Source organism: Crinia signifera, chromosome 7, assembly GCF_055691185.1.
Source record: "Crinia signifera chromosome 7, ASM5569118v1, whole genome shotgun sequence".
Lineage (NCBI taxonomy): Eukaryota > Metazoa > Chordata > Amphibia > Anura > Myobatrachidae > Crinia > Crinia signifera.
The window spans coordinates 161,112,998-161,128,813 of NC_139223.1; the positions used below are offsets into that span (position 1 = coordinate 161,112,998).

General features: G+C 48.5%; 1 protein-coding gene across 6 annotated transcripts in view; it reads left to right on the forward strand.

Annotated features, from left to right (window-relative positions):
* The window catches only part of ADAM23 (ADAM metallopeptidase domain 23), a 211,749-nt gene that overhangs the window by 172,414 nt on the left and 23,519 nt on the right, over positions 1-15,816 (forward strand). For 2 of the 6 annotated variants that reach the window (XM_083154137.1, XM_083154138.1), the window contains exons 20-25: positions 5,956-6,019; positions 9,416-9,521; positions 10,111-10,230; positions 11,546-11,714; positions 12,550-12,661; positions 14,220-14,310. In XM_083154137.1, coding sequence (XP_083010263.1) covers positions 5,956-6,019; positions 9,416-9,521; positions 10,111-10,230; positions 11,546-11,714; positions 12,550-12,661; positions 14,220-14,310 — 662 coding nt within the window. Of the gene's footprint in view, positions 1-5,955; positions 6,020-9,415; positions 9,522-10,110; positions 10,231-11,545; positions 11,715-12,549; positions 12,662-14,219; positions 14,315-15,816 lie in introns of those variants that run through there. The other 4 variants (XM_083154134.1, XM_083154135.1, XM_083154139.1 and 1 more) reach the window with 3 other exon arrangements.

Sequence of the window (15,816 nt, forward strand, 5' to 3'; positions counted from 1 at the left end):
ATACGGTGATGGTTAGGGTTCAATAGTAGGGTGATGGTTAGGGTTAGGCAGTAGTGTGATGGTTAGGGTTAGGCAGTAGGGTGATGGAAAGGGTTAGGCAGTAGGGTGATGGTTAGGGTTCGGTAGTAGGGTGATGGTTAGGCTGTAGGGTGATGGTTAAGGTTAGGCAGTAGGGTGATGGTTAGGGCTAGGCAGTTGGGTGATGGTTAGGGCTAGGCAGTAGGGTGTTGGTTAGGGTTCAGTAGTACGGTGATGGTTAGGGTTCAAAAGTAGGGTAATGGTTAGGGTTAGGCAGTAGGGTGATGGTTAGGGTTTGGCTGTAGGGTGATGGTTAGGGTTTGGCAGTAGGGTGTTGGTTAGGGTTCAGTAGTACGGTGTTGGTTAGGGTTCAATATTAGGGTGATGGTTAGTCAGAAAGGTGATGGTTAGACTTAGGCAGTAGAGTGATGGTTAGGGTTAGGCAGTAGGGTGATGGTTAGGGTTAGGCAGTAGGGTGATGGTTAGGGTTAGGCAGTAGGGTGATGGTTAGGTTTAGGCAGTAGGGTGATGGTTAGGTTTAGGCAGTAGGGTGATGGTTAGGGTTAGACAGAAGGGTGATGGTTAGGGTTAGGCAGTAGGGTTATGGTTAGGCAGTAGGGTGATGGTTAGGGTTAGGCAGTAGGGTGATGGTTAGGGCTAGACAGTAGGGTGATGGTTAGGGTTAGGCAGTAGGGTGATGGCTATGGTTAGGCAGTAGGGCGATGGTTAGGGTTAGGCCATAGGGCGATGGTTAGGGTTAGGCAGTAGGGTGATGGTTAGGGTTAGGAAGTAGGGTGATGGTTAGGGTTAGGCAGTATGGTGATGGTTAGGGCTAGGCAGTAGGGCGATGGTTAGGGTTAGGCAGTAGGGCGATGGTAAGGTTTAGGCAGTAGGGTGATGGTTAGGGTTAGGCAGTAGGGTGATGGTAAGGGTTAGGCAGTATGGTGATGGTCAGAGTTAGGCAGTAGGGTGATGGTTAGGGTTAGGCAGTAGGGTGATGGTTAGGGTTCAGTAGTAGGGCGATGGTAAGGGTTAGGCAGTAGGGTGATGGTTAGGGTTAGGCAGTAGGGTGATGGTAAGGGTTAGGCAGTAGGGCGATGGTTACGGCTAGGCAGTAGGGCGATGGTTAGGGTTAGGCAGTAGGGCGATGGTAAGGGTTAGGCAGTAGGGTGATGGTTAAGGTTTAAACAGTAGGATGATGGTTAGGGCTAGGCAGTAGGGCGATGGTTAGGGTTAGGCAGTAGGGCGATGGTAAGGGTTTGGCAGTAGGGTGATGGTAAGGGTTTGGCAGTAGGGTGTTGGTTAGGGTTCAGTAGTACGGTGTTGGTTAGGGTTCAATATTAGGGTGATGGTTAGGCAGAAAGGTGATGGTTAGACTTAGGCAGTAGGGTGATGATTAGGGTTAGGCAGTAGTGTGATGGTTAGGGTTAGGCAGTAGGATGATGGTTAGGTTTAGGCAGTAGGGTGATGGTTAGAGTTAGGCAGTAGGATGACAGTTAGGGTTAGGCAGTAGGGTGATGGTTAGGCAGTAGGGTGATTGTTAGGGTTAGGCAGTAGGGTGATGGTTAGGGTTAGGCAGTAGGGTGATGGTTAGGGCTAGACAGTAGGGTGATGGTTAGGGTTTGGCAGTAGGGTGATGGTTAGGGTTAGGCAGTAGGGCGATGGTAAGGATTAGGCCATAAGGTGATGGTTAGGGTTAGGCAGTAGGGTGATGGTTAGGGTTAGGCAGTAGGGTGATGGTTAGGGTTAGGCAGTAGGGTGATGGTTAGGGTTAGGCAGTAGGGTGATGGTAAGGGTTAGGCAGTATGGTGATGGTTAGGGCTAGGCAGTAGGGCAATGGTAAGGGTTAGGCAGTAGGGTGATGGTTAGGGTTAGGCAGTAGGATTTTGGTAAGGGTTAGGCAGTAGGGCGATGGTTAGGGTTAGGCAGTAGGGTGATGGTTAGGGTTAGGCAGTAGGGTGATGGTAAGGGTTAGGCAGTATGGTGATGGTCACAGTTAGGCAGTAGGGTGATGGTTAGGGTTAGGCAGTAGGGTGATGGTTAGGGTTCAGTAGTAGGGCGATGGTTAGGGTTAGGCAGTAGGGTGATGTTAGGGTTAGGCAGTAGGGTGATGGTTAGGGTTAGGCAGTAGGGTGATGGTAAGGGTTAGGCAGTAGTGCGATGGTTACGGCTAGGCAGTAGGGCGATGGTTAGGTTTAGGCAGTAGGGCGATGGTAAGGGTTAGGCAGTAGGGTGATGGTTAAGGTTTAAACAGTAGGATGATGGTTAGGGCTAGGCAGTAGGGCGATGGTAAGGGTTTGGCAGTAGGGTGATGGTTAGGGTTTGGCAGTAGGGTGTTGGTTAGGGTTCAGTAGTACGGTGTTGGTTAGGGTTCAATATTAGGGTGATGGTTAGGCAGAAAGGTGATGGTTAGACTTAGGCAGTAGGGTGATGATTAGGGTAAGGCAATAGGGTGATGGTTAGGGTTAGGCAGTAGTATGGTGGTTAGGTTTAGGCAGTAGGGTGATGGTTAGGCAGTAGGGTGATTATTAGGGTTAGGCAGTAGGGTGATGGTTAGGGTTAGGCAGTAGGGTGATGGTTAGGGCTAGACAGTAGGGCGATGGTAAGGATTAGGCCATAGGGTGATGGTTAGGGTTAGGCAGTAGGGTGATGGTTAGGGTTAGGCATTAGGGTGATGGTTAGGGTTACGCAGTATGGTGATGGTTAGGGCTAGGCAGTAGGGCGATGGTTAGGGCTAGGCAGTAGGGCGATGGTTAGGGTTAGGCAGTAGGGCGATGGTTAGGGTTAGGCAGTAGGGTGATGGTTAGGGTTAGGCAGTAGGGTGATGGTTAGGGCTTGGCAGTAGGGCGATGGTTAGCGTTAGGCAGTAGGGCGATGGTTAGGGTTAGGCAGTAGGGCGATGGTTAGGGTTAGGCAGTAGGGTGATGGTTAGGGTTTGGCAGTAGGGTGATGGTTAGGGTTAGGCAGTAGGGTGATGGTAAGGGTTAGGCAGTATGGTGATGGTTAGGGCTAGGCAGTAGGGCGATGGTTAGGGTTAGGCAGTAGGGTGATGGTTAGGGTTAGGCAGTAGGGTGATGTTTAGGGTTAGGCAGTAGTGTGATGGTAAGGGTTAGGCAGTATGGTGATGGTTAGGGCTAGGCAGTAGGGCGATGGTTAGGGTTAGGCAGTAGGGCGATGGTAAGGGTTAGGCAGTAGGGTGATGGTTAGGGTTAGGCAGTAGGGTGATGGTTAGGGTTAGGCAGTAGGGTGATGGTAAGGGTTAGGCAGTATGGTGATGGTTAGAGTTAGGCAGTAGGGTGATGGTAAGGGTTAGGCAGTATGGTGCTGGTTAGGGTTAGGCAGTATGGTGCTGGTTAGGGTTAGGCAGTAGGGCGATGGTAAGGGTTAGGCAGTAGAGTGATGGTTAGGGCTAGGCAGTAGGGCGATGGTTAGGGTTAGGCAGTAGGGTGATGGTTAGGGTTAGGCAGTAGGGTTTTGGTAAGGGTTAGGCAGTAGGGTGATGGTTAGGGTTAGGCAGTAGGGTGATGGTAAGGGTTAGGCAGTATGGTGATGGTTAGGGCTAGGCAGTAGGGCGATGGTAAGGGTTAGGCAGTAGGGTGATGGTTAGGGTTAGGCAGTAGGGTTTTGGTAAGGGTTAGGCAGTAGGGTGATGGTTAGGGTTAGGCAGTAGGGTGATGGTTAGGGTTAGGCTGTAGGGTGATGGTAAGGGTTAGGCAGTATGGTGATGGTTAGAGTTAGGCAGTAGGGTGATGGTTAGGGTTCAGTAGTAGGGCGATGGTTAGGGTTAGACAGTAGGGCGATGGTTAGGCTTAGGCAGTAGGGCGATGGTAAGGGTTAGGCAGTAGGGTGATGGTAAGGGTTAGGCAGTATGGTGATGGTTAGGGCTAGGCAGTAGGGCGATGGTTAGGGTTAGGCAGTAGGGCGATGGTAAGGGTCAGGCAGTAGGGTAATGGTTAAGGTTAGGCAGTGGGATGATGGTTAGAGTTAGGCAGTAGGGCGATGGTAAGGGTTAGGCAGTAGGATGATGGTAAGGTTAGGCAGTAGGGCGATGGTTAGGGTTAGGCAGTAGGGCGATGGTTAGGGTTAGGCAGTAGGGTGATGGTTAGGGTTAGGCAGTAGGGTGATGGTTAGGGCTTGGCAGTAGGGCGATGGTTAGGGTTAGGCAGTAGGGCGATGGTTAGGCAGTAGGGCGATGGTTAGGGTTAGGCAGTAGGGTGATGGTTAGGGTTTGGCAGTAGGGTGATGGTTAGGGTTAGGCAGTAGGGTGATGGTAAGGGTTAGGCAGTATGGTGATGGTTAGGGCTAGGCAGTAGGGCGATGGTTAGGGTTAGGCAGTAGGGTGATGGTTAGGGTTAGGCAGTAGTGTGATGGTAAGGGTTAGGCAGTATGGTGATGGTTAGGGCTAGGCAGTAGGGCGATGGTTAGGGTTAGGCAGTAGGGCGATGGTAAGGGTTAGGCAGTAGGGTGATGGTTAGGGTTAGGCAGTAGGGTGATGGTTAGGGTTAGGCAGTAGGGTGATGGTAAGGGTTAGGCAGTATGGTGATGGTTAGAGTTAGGCAGTAGGGTGATGGTAAGGGTTAGGCAGTATGGTGCTGGTTAGGGTTAGGCAGTAGGGCGATGGTAAGGGTTAGGCAGTAGAGTGATGGTTAGGGCTAGGCAGTAGGGCGATGGTTAGGGTTAGGCAGTAGGGTGATGGTTAGGGTTAGGCAGTAGGGTTTTGGTAAGGGTTAGGCAGTAGGGTGATGGTTAGGGTTAGGCAGTAGGGTGATGGTAAGGGTTAGGCAGTATGGTGATGGTTAGGGCTAGGCAGTAGGGCGATGGTAAGGGTTAGGCAGTAGGGTGATGGTTAGGGTTAGGCAGTAGGGTTTTGGTAAGGGTTAGGCAGTAGGGTGATGGTTAGGGTTAGGCAGTAGGGTGATGGTTAGTGTTAGGCAGTAGGGTGATGGTAAGGGTTAGGCAGTATGGTGATGGTTAGAGTTATACAGTAGGGTGATGGTTAGGGTTCAGTAGTAGGGCGATGGTTAGGGTTAGACAGTAGGGCGATGGTTAGGGTTAGGCAGTAGGGCGATGGTAAGGGTTAGGCAGTAGGGTGATGGTTAAGGTTTAAACAGTAGGATGATGGTTAGGGCTAGGCAGTAGGGCGATGGTTAGGGTTAGGCAGTAGGGCGATGGTAAGGGTTAGGCAGTATGGTGATGGTAAGGGTTAGGCAGTATGGTGATGGTTAGGGCTAGGCAGTAGGGCGATGGTTAGGGTTAGGCAGTAGGGCGATGGTAAGGGTCAGGCAGTAGGGTAATGGTTAAGGTTAGGCAGTGGGATGATGGTTAGAGTTAGGCAGTAGGGCGATGGTAAGGGTTAGGCAGTAGGATGATGGTAAGGTTAGGCAGTAGGATGATGGTTAGGGTTTGGCAGTAGGGTGATGGTTAGGGTTCGGCAGTAGGGCGATGGTAAGGGTTAGGTAGTAGGATGATGGTTAGTGTTTGGCTCTGGCAGCTTATGGCTTACTGGCATCCATTACGGAAGTGTACTAGGGACTGGAAGACTAGAATCAGATTCAGTCAGTGTCCTGTCACTTTGAGAAACAGCCTGAAGACTGGGAGAATGCTCGGACCTGTGGGAAATGCCTGACGGCAGTGGGGTCTTGGGTGTTATACTATGGCATTGAGGCTCAGCAGGAAAGGGCACAGTTGAACCTTTTTCTGCACTTTGTCCTACTCCTGAACTGATACCTTGCCCGTCTGCCCTGACACCAGCTATCGGGGCCCCGCTCTATGCAGTTGTATATATGCTGTGTGGCTCTTCCACTGAAGGACACTGTCTGCACAAGTGTTACACCCCCCTTTCCCATGACACCCCCATAAGGGCGAGGGAATATTTCACATTGTATCTCTTATATTGCTGTGTTGCGCATTTCCTGAGCGTTTCCTGATATGTTTTAGGGACGCTGTTATAATGGCGAATGCAAGACGAGGGACAATCAGTGCAAACACATCTGGGGACAAAGTAAGTGACTGCAATACATTCTTGTGTATAACCTTTGTGTATGTACATGCAGTAATAATCCGGCCTTCATTATATTACAGGAAACAATGTTACAATGGAAAGTTGTATTAAAACCATAAAATAAGTGTATTTGGGAAATAAATGCAAAAAACTCTCACACGTTAATACATAAGTGTAAGAAAACGTCCAACTATACTGCGAATTCAACAAAATACTGACCTTCATTACATGTGATGTTTTAACGAGTATCATAAAGTAAAAATTATATTATTATCAGTATTACTATTAATATTAATTTAAAGTGTCCGTAAAACATTTTGTAAAGACTTCGTTATTGTACAGAAAAATATACTATTTTGAATAAATATGTAAATGATTTAACTCACTGTGACACCCGGAAGGTGCTGTATTTATACCAGTGATAGTTATTAGACCATTGTGATGTTACCGCTCAGGACCACATGGCCAGTCTCCCTAACGAGATATTTATCTGGTATCTCCTTATAAATCTCTCTGAGAGGCAAACAAAAATGGCTGCCAATCATGGCCCGTCTGTGCAGTTCTCGGCGTGTCATGTGCTGACGACAGGGGGGGCGGGTGGTATGGGCCAGGATGACGTCACTTTGCAAGCAGAGCGTCGTGTACAGTGTGACTGTGGTTCCCGCCGCTATGAGTTATTAACTGCATCCTGAAGAAGAGGAAATCGTTATTTTGTTTTATGATTTTTTTTCCCAGTTTTTCACAGGATCGATCTTTAAAACTTGTGTGTGGTGTTAGCGATATCCAATCGCAAGATTTAGAAAATGTAAAATAGGTTACTTACAAAAGCGCAAAATAGAGTTCCGCAATTGGGCTCAACTCAATAAGGAGTGGAACACAGATGGGCAGAAAAAGGCCATTTATGCAAAGTGTGGCATAGGTGCGCGGCTGCACATTGGTGTGGGTGCAGCTCTTTCATCAGATGGTCCCAGTGTCGGCGGTAAGACCCTGCTGTGCACTGAGTAGCCCTGCCCCCTGTATCTGCTGCTGGCAGCCATTTTTTCAGGTGACATGTTCAGAGGTACGGTGCTGGGGCAGAACTTTTGGAGGTCACTGGCACTGCGCAACGGCAAGTGTCACAAGAGAGATTACCTCTGGCACAAGGTGTGGGGAGGATGAGGTGGCGCTGCACACAGCCCCCACCGGCCTTCATACGTCCCGGTGCTGCATCCACATTTGCAGACCAGTGCCAAGAACAAGACTGACATTTTTAGAGACAGTGTTAGGAGACAGAGGGCGCAGTGTTATGGCGGAGAGGGCGCATATCAACAGTAAAGGACGTGTAGTTTTCATCAACGCTGGCGGCCTCCGAGTTGCATCCGGGGGGGCTATTCAAACCTGATCGCTGTTCTGTAAATTCATACAGCAAACGTTTATTGAATGACTGCACGTGCATACAGATCACAGTACACACGCACGACGCCAAGCAGCAACAAAAATCAGATTTTTGTTTAAACGCAAGCCGGCTGCTGTGTGACAGGAAGTCAGTGTTTGTGGGTGGTAACCAGCCATTATTACTGGTCAGGTGATACGCAGGTGTGGCCAGGTATATAAGGGGAAGTCATGTGACGTCAGCTCCGCCCCCGATCACCCTGATTCTATCGCAGCCGCTGAGTAAGTCCTGGGCTACGCACACACTGCACACACTGGGGAATCATTACATGGTGAGCAGCTGTTACCTGGGAGTGTCAGGTAATACACAGGTGTGGCCAGGTGTGTGAGGGGAAGTCATGTGATGTCAGCTCCGCCCCCGATCAGCCTGATTCTATCACAGCCGCTGAGTAAGTCCTGGGCTACACACACACTGCACACACTGGGGAATCATTACATGGTGAGCGGCTGTTATCTGGGAGTGTCAGGGAATACGCAGGCGTGGCCAGGTGTGTGAGGGGATGTCATGTGACGTCAGCTCCGCCCTCGATCAGCCTGATTCTATCACAGCCGCTGAGTAAGTCCTGGGCTACACACACACTGCACACACTGGGGAATCATTACATGGTGAGCGGCTGTTATCTGGGAGTGTCAGGGATAATGCAGGCGTGGCCAGGTGTATGAGGGAAAGTCATGTGATGTCAGCTCCGCCCCCGATCAGCCTGATTCTATCACAGCCGCTGAGTAAGTCCTGGGCTACGCACACACTGGGGAATCATTACATGGTGAGCGGCTGTTATCTGGGAGTGTCAGGGATAATGCAGGCGTGGCCAGGTGTATGAGGGGAAGTCATGTGACGTCAGCTCCGCCCCCCCATCACCCTGATTCTATCGCAGCCGCTGAGTAAGTCCTGGGCTACACACACACTGCACACACTGGGGAATCATTACATGGTGAGCGGCTGTTATCTGGGAGTGTCAGGGAATACGCAGGCGTGGCCAGGTGTGTGAGGGGAAGTCATGTGATGTCAGCTCCGCCCTCGATCAGCCTGATTCTATCACAGCCGCTGAGTAAGTCCTGGGCTACACACACACTGCACACACTGGGGAATCATTACATGGTGAGCGGCTGTTATCTGGGAGTGTCAGGGATAATGCAGGCGTAGCCAGGTGTATGAGGGGAGTGTGTGTGACTGCGCACACTGGAGAAATAATTTGGGTACTTGTTTCCTAGCACGGCACCCATCATATGCCATCGCATACCACTAATTAAGGTATGCGATGGGACCCGATTTTCGGGTCCTAAGACCTGCACTGTACAATTTTAATATTGTGTCGCATCGCATGCCATTAAAATGTTAAATGCACCCCCATTGTTAACGCCACCCCCACTATCAACGCCAACCCGCTCGCCACACTATATAAAATCAACTCCACACCGACGTTGATAGGGGGGTATGAAAAGGTCGGAGGATGCGTACCGCTGCCCCATGCTGGCTCGCTGCGCTCGCCACACTTCGGGTTGACGTTGATAGTGGGGTGGCGTTAACAATGGGGGTGCATTTAACATAGTAATCACCCCGTGCCTGTACAATAAAAAATCGGGTCTGATCGTATCGCATCACATGCGATCGGGTCGCATGTGATGCGATGCGATCGATATGATGGCATAAGATGAATATCGTGGGCGCCGTGCTAGGAAACAAGTACCATAATTTGAGTGAGTTGTAAATGGATTTGCAGTTAGCCGCCGATTGGCAGGAATTTCGCAGGCCATCCGCATCTTGCACGGAGCTGGTGTTGATTTTGTCAGGTGGAGGCTATCTGATCGCAGGGCTTTGCAATTTCTCAGAGCAGTGACCAGGTCTGAATAAGACCCCAATACCCTGCGTTATGGGTGAGTGGGTAGGCCACCCATTATAGCACAAGTCCCACTAGTGGCATCCGCTGGCAGACAATCACTTTTCCTCTGTTCTCATCCTGGCAGAAGCTGCCGGCTCAGACAAGAACTGTTACGAGAAGCTGAATGTGGAGGGGACGGAGAAGGGGAACTGTGGGAAGGACGGCAGTAACTGGATCCAGTGCAACAAGCAGTGAGTAGTGCCAGTGACTATTACAGCGGCTGTTACATCAGCACCATATTACCCAGTCACATTATTTCCCATCATTCAGTCTGCTTTATATCGCATTCGCCAGTGCAGAGTAGACGGCAAGATGGTGCGCACTGATATTCGGCTTATGCTCAGCTGTGCCCCTATCCGGCCGCCATCATTATCAGCGTATACCTGCAGCCAGAGGTCTGGTGCAAGGCCTCTATCCTGACTTATGCACAGCTCTGTATAGCCCCCAATTCTGCTGATGCACCCTAAAACTTCTAGTTATACCCCTTTCATTACAAATGGGAAGGCAACTGATTTATGTACAACCCCCTGGAAGGGGCGATCGGATGGTTAGTGTGCCCTGACTGACGCTCATTATTGCACCAGCGTTATTACTGTATGTTACACGTGCGGCGAATGGAAACTGCGTCATCTCTGCGGCACTGCAGGCCAGTCTCTCTCCCCATTCGCACGTTCCCCAATCTCACGGCCAACCAGCAGTCAGCGCAGCTTGTATGGACAGAAATGCTATATCATTTGTATGACTGCACGCAGAAACAATAACGGGGTGTCTTTATTCTAGCGATGTCTTCTGCGGGTTCCTACTTTGTGCAAACGTGTCCAAAATTCCTCGCATTGGCAAATTGGAGGGCGACATCCCACCGACGTACATTAACCACCAGGGGCGAGTGATGGACTGCAGGTAGGCAATCTGAAGCATTTGCACCTGCAGAATCTGGGGGTCAGTTGTTCAGCGCAGAAGAACGTCTGGTATCTGTATGTGTAGACGGCTCAAGCAGCTTGTGCCGGCAGAGAGCAGGAGGGGGGTCGGGGTGGGGGGGTGAAGGTGTCCCTGCCCAAATAAGGGTGCGGCAGAAATGATATATCTGGGGTGCAGTCATGTAATAATGTTAGTGCATGAAGGCGTCCTGTCTCCTGAGAACCGACGTACTGTGTCAACCTCACTGCCCACATCTCTGCCGACTCCAGGCTTCCCTCACACTTGTATCTTACCAGCGCTGCCGCACCCTCCTTTTCTCTATTACAATGTAAGCGCTTGTGAGCAGTGCCCTCGTACCATGTCCACTCTCAGACACGGTTATTTATTATATATTGACCTTATGCCCAGCGTCAGTATTATTCCCACATTTGCAACTACTGTATGTGGTTGTTGTTCTCTCTGCCGTTACCGTGTATTTCTGTTGGTAGACGGTCATTAGGTTAATGTTCAAAAGGTCAACATGCATTATGTCGACCATTGAAGGTCGTCAGGGTCACTAGGTCGACATTGGGAAGGTTGGGAAGGTTGACAGTCAAAAGGTCGACATCGGGTGTTTCACTATTTTTTTAGCCGAGCGAGGGGGAAGAATATGAGTGTCCCAAATGTAGCGAGGCACCGAGCTCATAGCCAGGTGAACACAGCGAGCCATGCGGGGGGACGCAGTGCATTTTTATTGTGTCCATGTTGACTGTGTCAACATTTAGTACAAAAAAAAACACGTGAAAAACACGTCGACCTTTTGACTGTGGACCTTCTGAATGTTGACCTAGTGCTTTTGTCAACCTTTTGACTCTGTCGACCTAAAGCCATGTCAACCTTTTTTGTGTGTCGACCTAAGGCCGGTTGACCTTAGTTTGGTCGACCTAGTGATCCATGCTCCTTTCTGTTACTCCAGTTCCTGGTATTACCTGCGTATTACAGCGTTTCTCTGGCGCTGCGGAGACGTGTAATAATATATGATAATAGCGCATTAGCTTGGTGGAGACGCGATTGCCCGGCACAGGGGTTATATACACCCCCAGACGTCGGCATGTTTGTGCCCGGCCTATAGAATCTCTCACGTTGTGGCCGCAGCGTTCCAGTCCAGGTGGTAGTTGTGCCACCTAGACTGACCAGCTCAGTATCACTATATGCGCCACATTCCCGGATCTGTACGTCTGACAGGCCCCATCCCCAATACTACATGTCTATGTATAATGAGCACACCGTGATGCATGCCATGCTTTCTGGTTACCAGCGGTGCCCATATTCTCCTGGATGACGAGACGGATATGGGCTACGTGGAGGACGGAACGCCTTGCGGCCCATCCATGATGTGCTTGGACAGGAAGTGCCTATCTATTGCGTCACTGAACATCAGCAGCTGCCCCATGGGTTCCAATGGGAAAGTCTGCTCTGGACATGGGGTAAGAACCAGCTGGGGTCACTTGTGAGTGGCTGGAGGGACAACGCTGTGTAGATGGGGGTCTGTATAGAAGTTATTATCTATGATCGGACTGTTCAGGTGGCACCGTACACATTACACCCAGTGACATTATATCACATACAATATTTGTGTCGCTTATACGTGTTATCTAGTGACATTAACAGACACATGGACTGTGCTAGAAGAGAGAGACGCACTGGCGGGTCATGCAGGCGCACTCACAGGTCATACAGACGCACTGAGAGGTCATACAGATGCACTGGCGGGTCATACGTACGCACTGGCAGGTCATGCAGGCGCACTGTCGGGTCATACAGGCGCACTGAGAGGTCATACAGATGCACTGGCGGGTCATACGTACGCACTGGCAGGTCATGCAGGCGCACTGTCGGGTAATCCAGGCGCACTGACAGGTCATACAGACGCACTGGTGGGTCATACATACGAACTGGCGGGTCATACAGATGCCCAGGCCAATCATACAGACGCACTGGCAGGTCATCTAGACGCACTGGTGGGTCGAGCAGAAGCACTAGCAGATCATGCATACGCAGTGGTGGGTCGGGCATACGCATGGTCGGCTCGAGCAGACGCAGTGGCGGGTCGGGCAGACGCAGTGGCGGGTCATACAGATGCAGGGTCGGGCAGATGCAGTGGCGGGTCATACAGATGCAGGGTCGGGCAGATGCAGTGGCGGGTCATACAGATGCAGGGTTGGCCAGACGCAGTGACGGGTCATACAGATGCAGGGTCGGCCAGACGCAGAGTTATTGTCACCACTTTCCTCACCTTAATACTGTCTGGTTGCTTTTCAGGTTTGCAGCAATGAAGCCACTTGTATATGTAGTTCCACGTGGGCCGGGACTGACTGCAGCATCTATGACCCAAAGAAAGAGGTTGCCAGCAAAAAGGACGATGTGCACAAGGGTCTGTTCTATTCTGTTTCTCATTTACTTTATCAGTGGACTGTGATACTGTGGAGGGGGGATTGTCAGCGAGTCATTGTCACAGGCATTATATGGCAGGTGTCAGGAATTGGGGCAGGACAACACTATAATTAGATAAGGTGTAACGTACCTATAGGGCTAAATAACTTTTTTGTTTTATAACTCACTGAATGTCGTCCTATGTATATATCGCAGTGTATTGAGATAGTTCTGTCTGCGTGTAACATGTATGATGAAATGTGTCTTTTTCTGATGATTTTGGAGATCACATGGGATTAGCGTGTCACAGGAAGACATGATGAGAGAGAGTATAGAGAGAACAGGGTTATATGCCAGTGATTGGTATGGGGTGGGTGACCAGGGTCTGGGGGTAAGAGTGCTACATGACACTGGTTAGAAGCCATCTCCCCACCTATGGGAGACTCAGTGCTACATGGTACTGGTTGGAAGCCAACTCGTCACCTATGGGAGACTCAGTGCTACATGACACGGGTTAGAACCCATATCCCCAACTGTGGGAGACTCAGTGCTACATGAAATCGATTAGAACCCATCTTCCCACCTGTGGGAAACTCTGTGGTACATGACACTAGTTAGAAGCCATCTCACACCTATGGGAGACTCAGTGCTACATGACATTTGGTTAGAACCCATCTCCCCATCTATGGGAGACTCAGTGCTTCAATTTGGTTAAATTGAATAAAAAAAAAAACATTTATTTTGATCAAAGTAATATATATATATATATATATATATATATATATATATATATATATGTATATGTATATATATATATATATATATATATATATATATATATATATATATATATATATAATAAAAAGGCTTATGCTACTCCTCATCTCAAAGGGGGGAATTCAAGTATGTTACTAATATTACTGTTATGTTCATCTGGCATTCTCCCTGGGTTGGTAGCTGGTGTAGATTGATAGACAGACAGCAGGAAAAATAGATTGATAGACAGACAGTATGGTGAATAGGCGGCACTGTTGTTTTAATTTGGAACCATGAGTACCACCAATTCACCATACGATAGATAGATATGTTGTACTTGTATTGGTTTCAATCTCCCCTTTGTTGATTTTTTGAAGTGAGATTGTGCCTAGCTGGTACACAGGGTTATCTATATATACCATTAACTGTAGTGAGCGGTAATAGAAAGTCCTGACTCTGTGTACATCAGTAATGCATTGTATCTGCTTTAGATGGTTATATTTCCTTAGATGAATGTAAACAAAATTATTTAGAAACTATTAACATCAGCAACTTCATTAATTACTCTTGGCACAATATCTTCAACTGTCTACCCAAAAATGGCAATTGTCCACATTCATTTATTCATTGACCCAACCTGAGAGCGCCCGCTTACTGGGCACTGAGAATGTTCTGTTACCTATTCATTTATGATCCTGTGTTTATAAATGGCGGAATTACAGTATACCTGTTTGATTTAACATCATATCAATGAATAAAGTTACTGATTATCTGAAAATAATCTCCCTTTTCCCTCCAAACAGTGAGCATGGCCACTAACAGACTTATAGGCGCAGTGGCAGGGACCATACTGGCTCTGGGGGTGATATTTGGAGGCACGGGGTGGGGCATAGAGTAAGCATTTCTCCAAGTTTCATGTTTGGTACCTAGTGTGTGAGGTAAAAGTATACTGTGTGTCTCAGCCTTATGTGTACTTGTCCCATTAGCTTTGTGTCATGTGGTGATGACCGTACCAGTCATGTGATTTGACCGTGTCCTTGTCATGTGATTTGCTTACGCAGTGTTGACCCTCTCCTGTCTGGGACAATGTGGGGCATAATATGAATTCTATCCTTGTTTTCCCCTCTCCCAAACTCAATAAGAACTAGGTTTGTGTAGTTTTTCTCTAGTATAGAATCGTTACAGTAGAAAACAATAAAACACATTGTTTTGCAAAAGGGTGGCCCTTTAATGTCATTAATCAAATGATAGTTTAGGGGCAATTCTCATTTATATACTGTAAATCACCCTCTGAGGCCACTTATTGTGTTTTATTGTAAAAAGTTATGGAAAATGCCATGGTAATTCTAATGGGAAAATAGGTGCAGGATTGCCCCAGCCAACGAACGTTTCACCCACAAACGTTTCACCCACGAACGTTTCACCCATGAAACAGTGATTTACTTGTTTTCCTTGCTAGTGTTTTCAAAGGAAGACATTCTTGCTTTTGCAGAAAAAGCTAGCTGTCCGATCTATGTGCATTACACACAAACTATGCAGAGAGTATCCAATTATATGTGGTAAATACTGCTGCTAATTGGAGACCGCCCTTTGTTTAGATGTATTTGTTGATTTGTGTCAAAGTTTTTGGTGTGATCGCTATCTCACACTTTAAATATGCTTCAGGCTAAAAATTAGATGATGGTGTGATTGGCTGCCATATTTATAACAGGATAGTTACTGTGGTCCATTCTTTATACTACCAGCCTGCCGTCTATGCGCAGTGCGGGGACAGACTTTCAGAATACAACTGAGGGATTGGTGCCTTTAGGGTAGACACCATCTCTAGGGTGTGGTTCCCATGATTAATACAGTAGAATCACCCATAGAGACGCTACTTCCACTATGTTTGTTGAGTGTTAAGTGGATGTGTAATCACATAGTAATGATTCCTAAATCCTAATCCCTTGTAACCTGTAGTATTATAATGACTCAGATAGCCATGGACAGTATTGTGTGGGCTGTTCTCTCAGCTAAAGTGCCAGCAGCTCTTCAGTTACAGACCCACACTCCATCCACAAGCTGCCCCGAGGAACCTAGTAGCCCTATTATTGCTCACACCTCTGTGTGCTAGTTAAATCTGCCCCTTAGAAATACTAAATGGGCAGTATATCAATTGTGTAGGTCAGTCTCAATCCAGGGAGCATGTCTTAAGTTTAAACTGGTTGGGTACACAATCCTGCCCGCTAGGATCCCAACCATGAAAAAGCCAGCGATCTTTGGTAAGTATTCTATGGCTAAACCCAACCCTAAACTAGCCCTCTCACATCCTGCACCTAACCATCCCCTCCTGCAGTCTAACCCTATCCATCCCCTTCTGCAGTCTAACCCTAACCATCCTCTTCTGCAGTCTAACCCTAA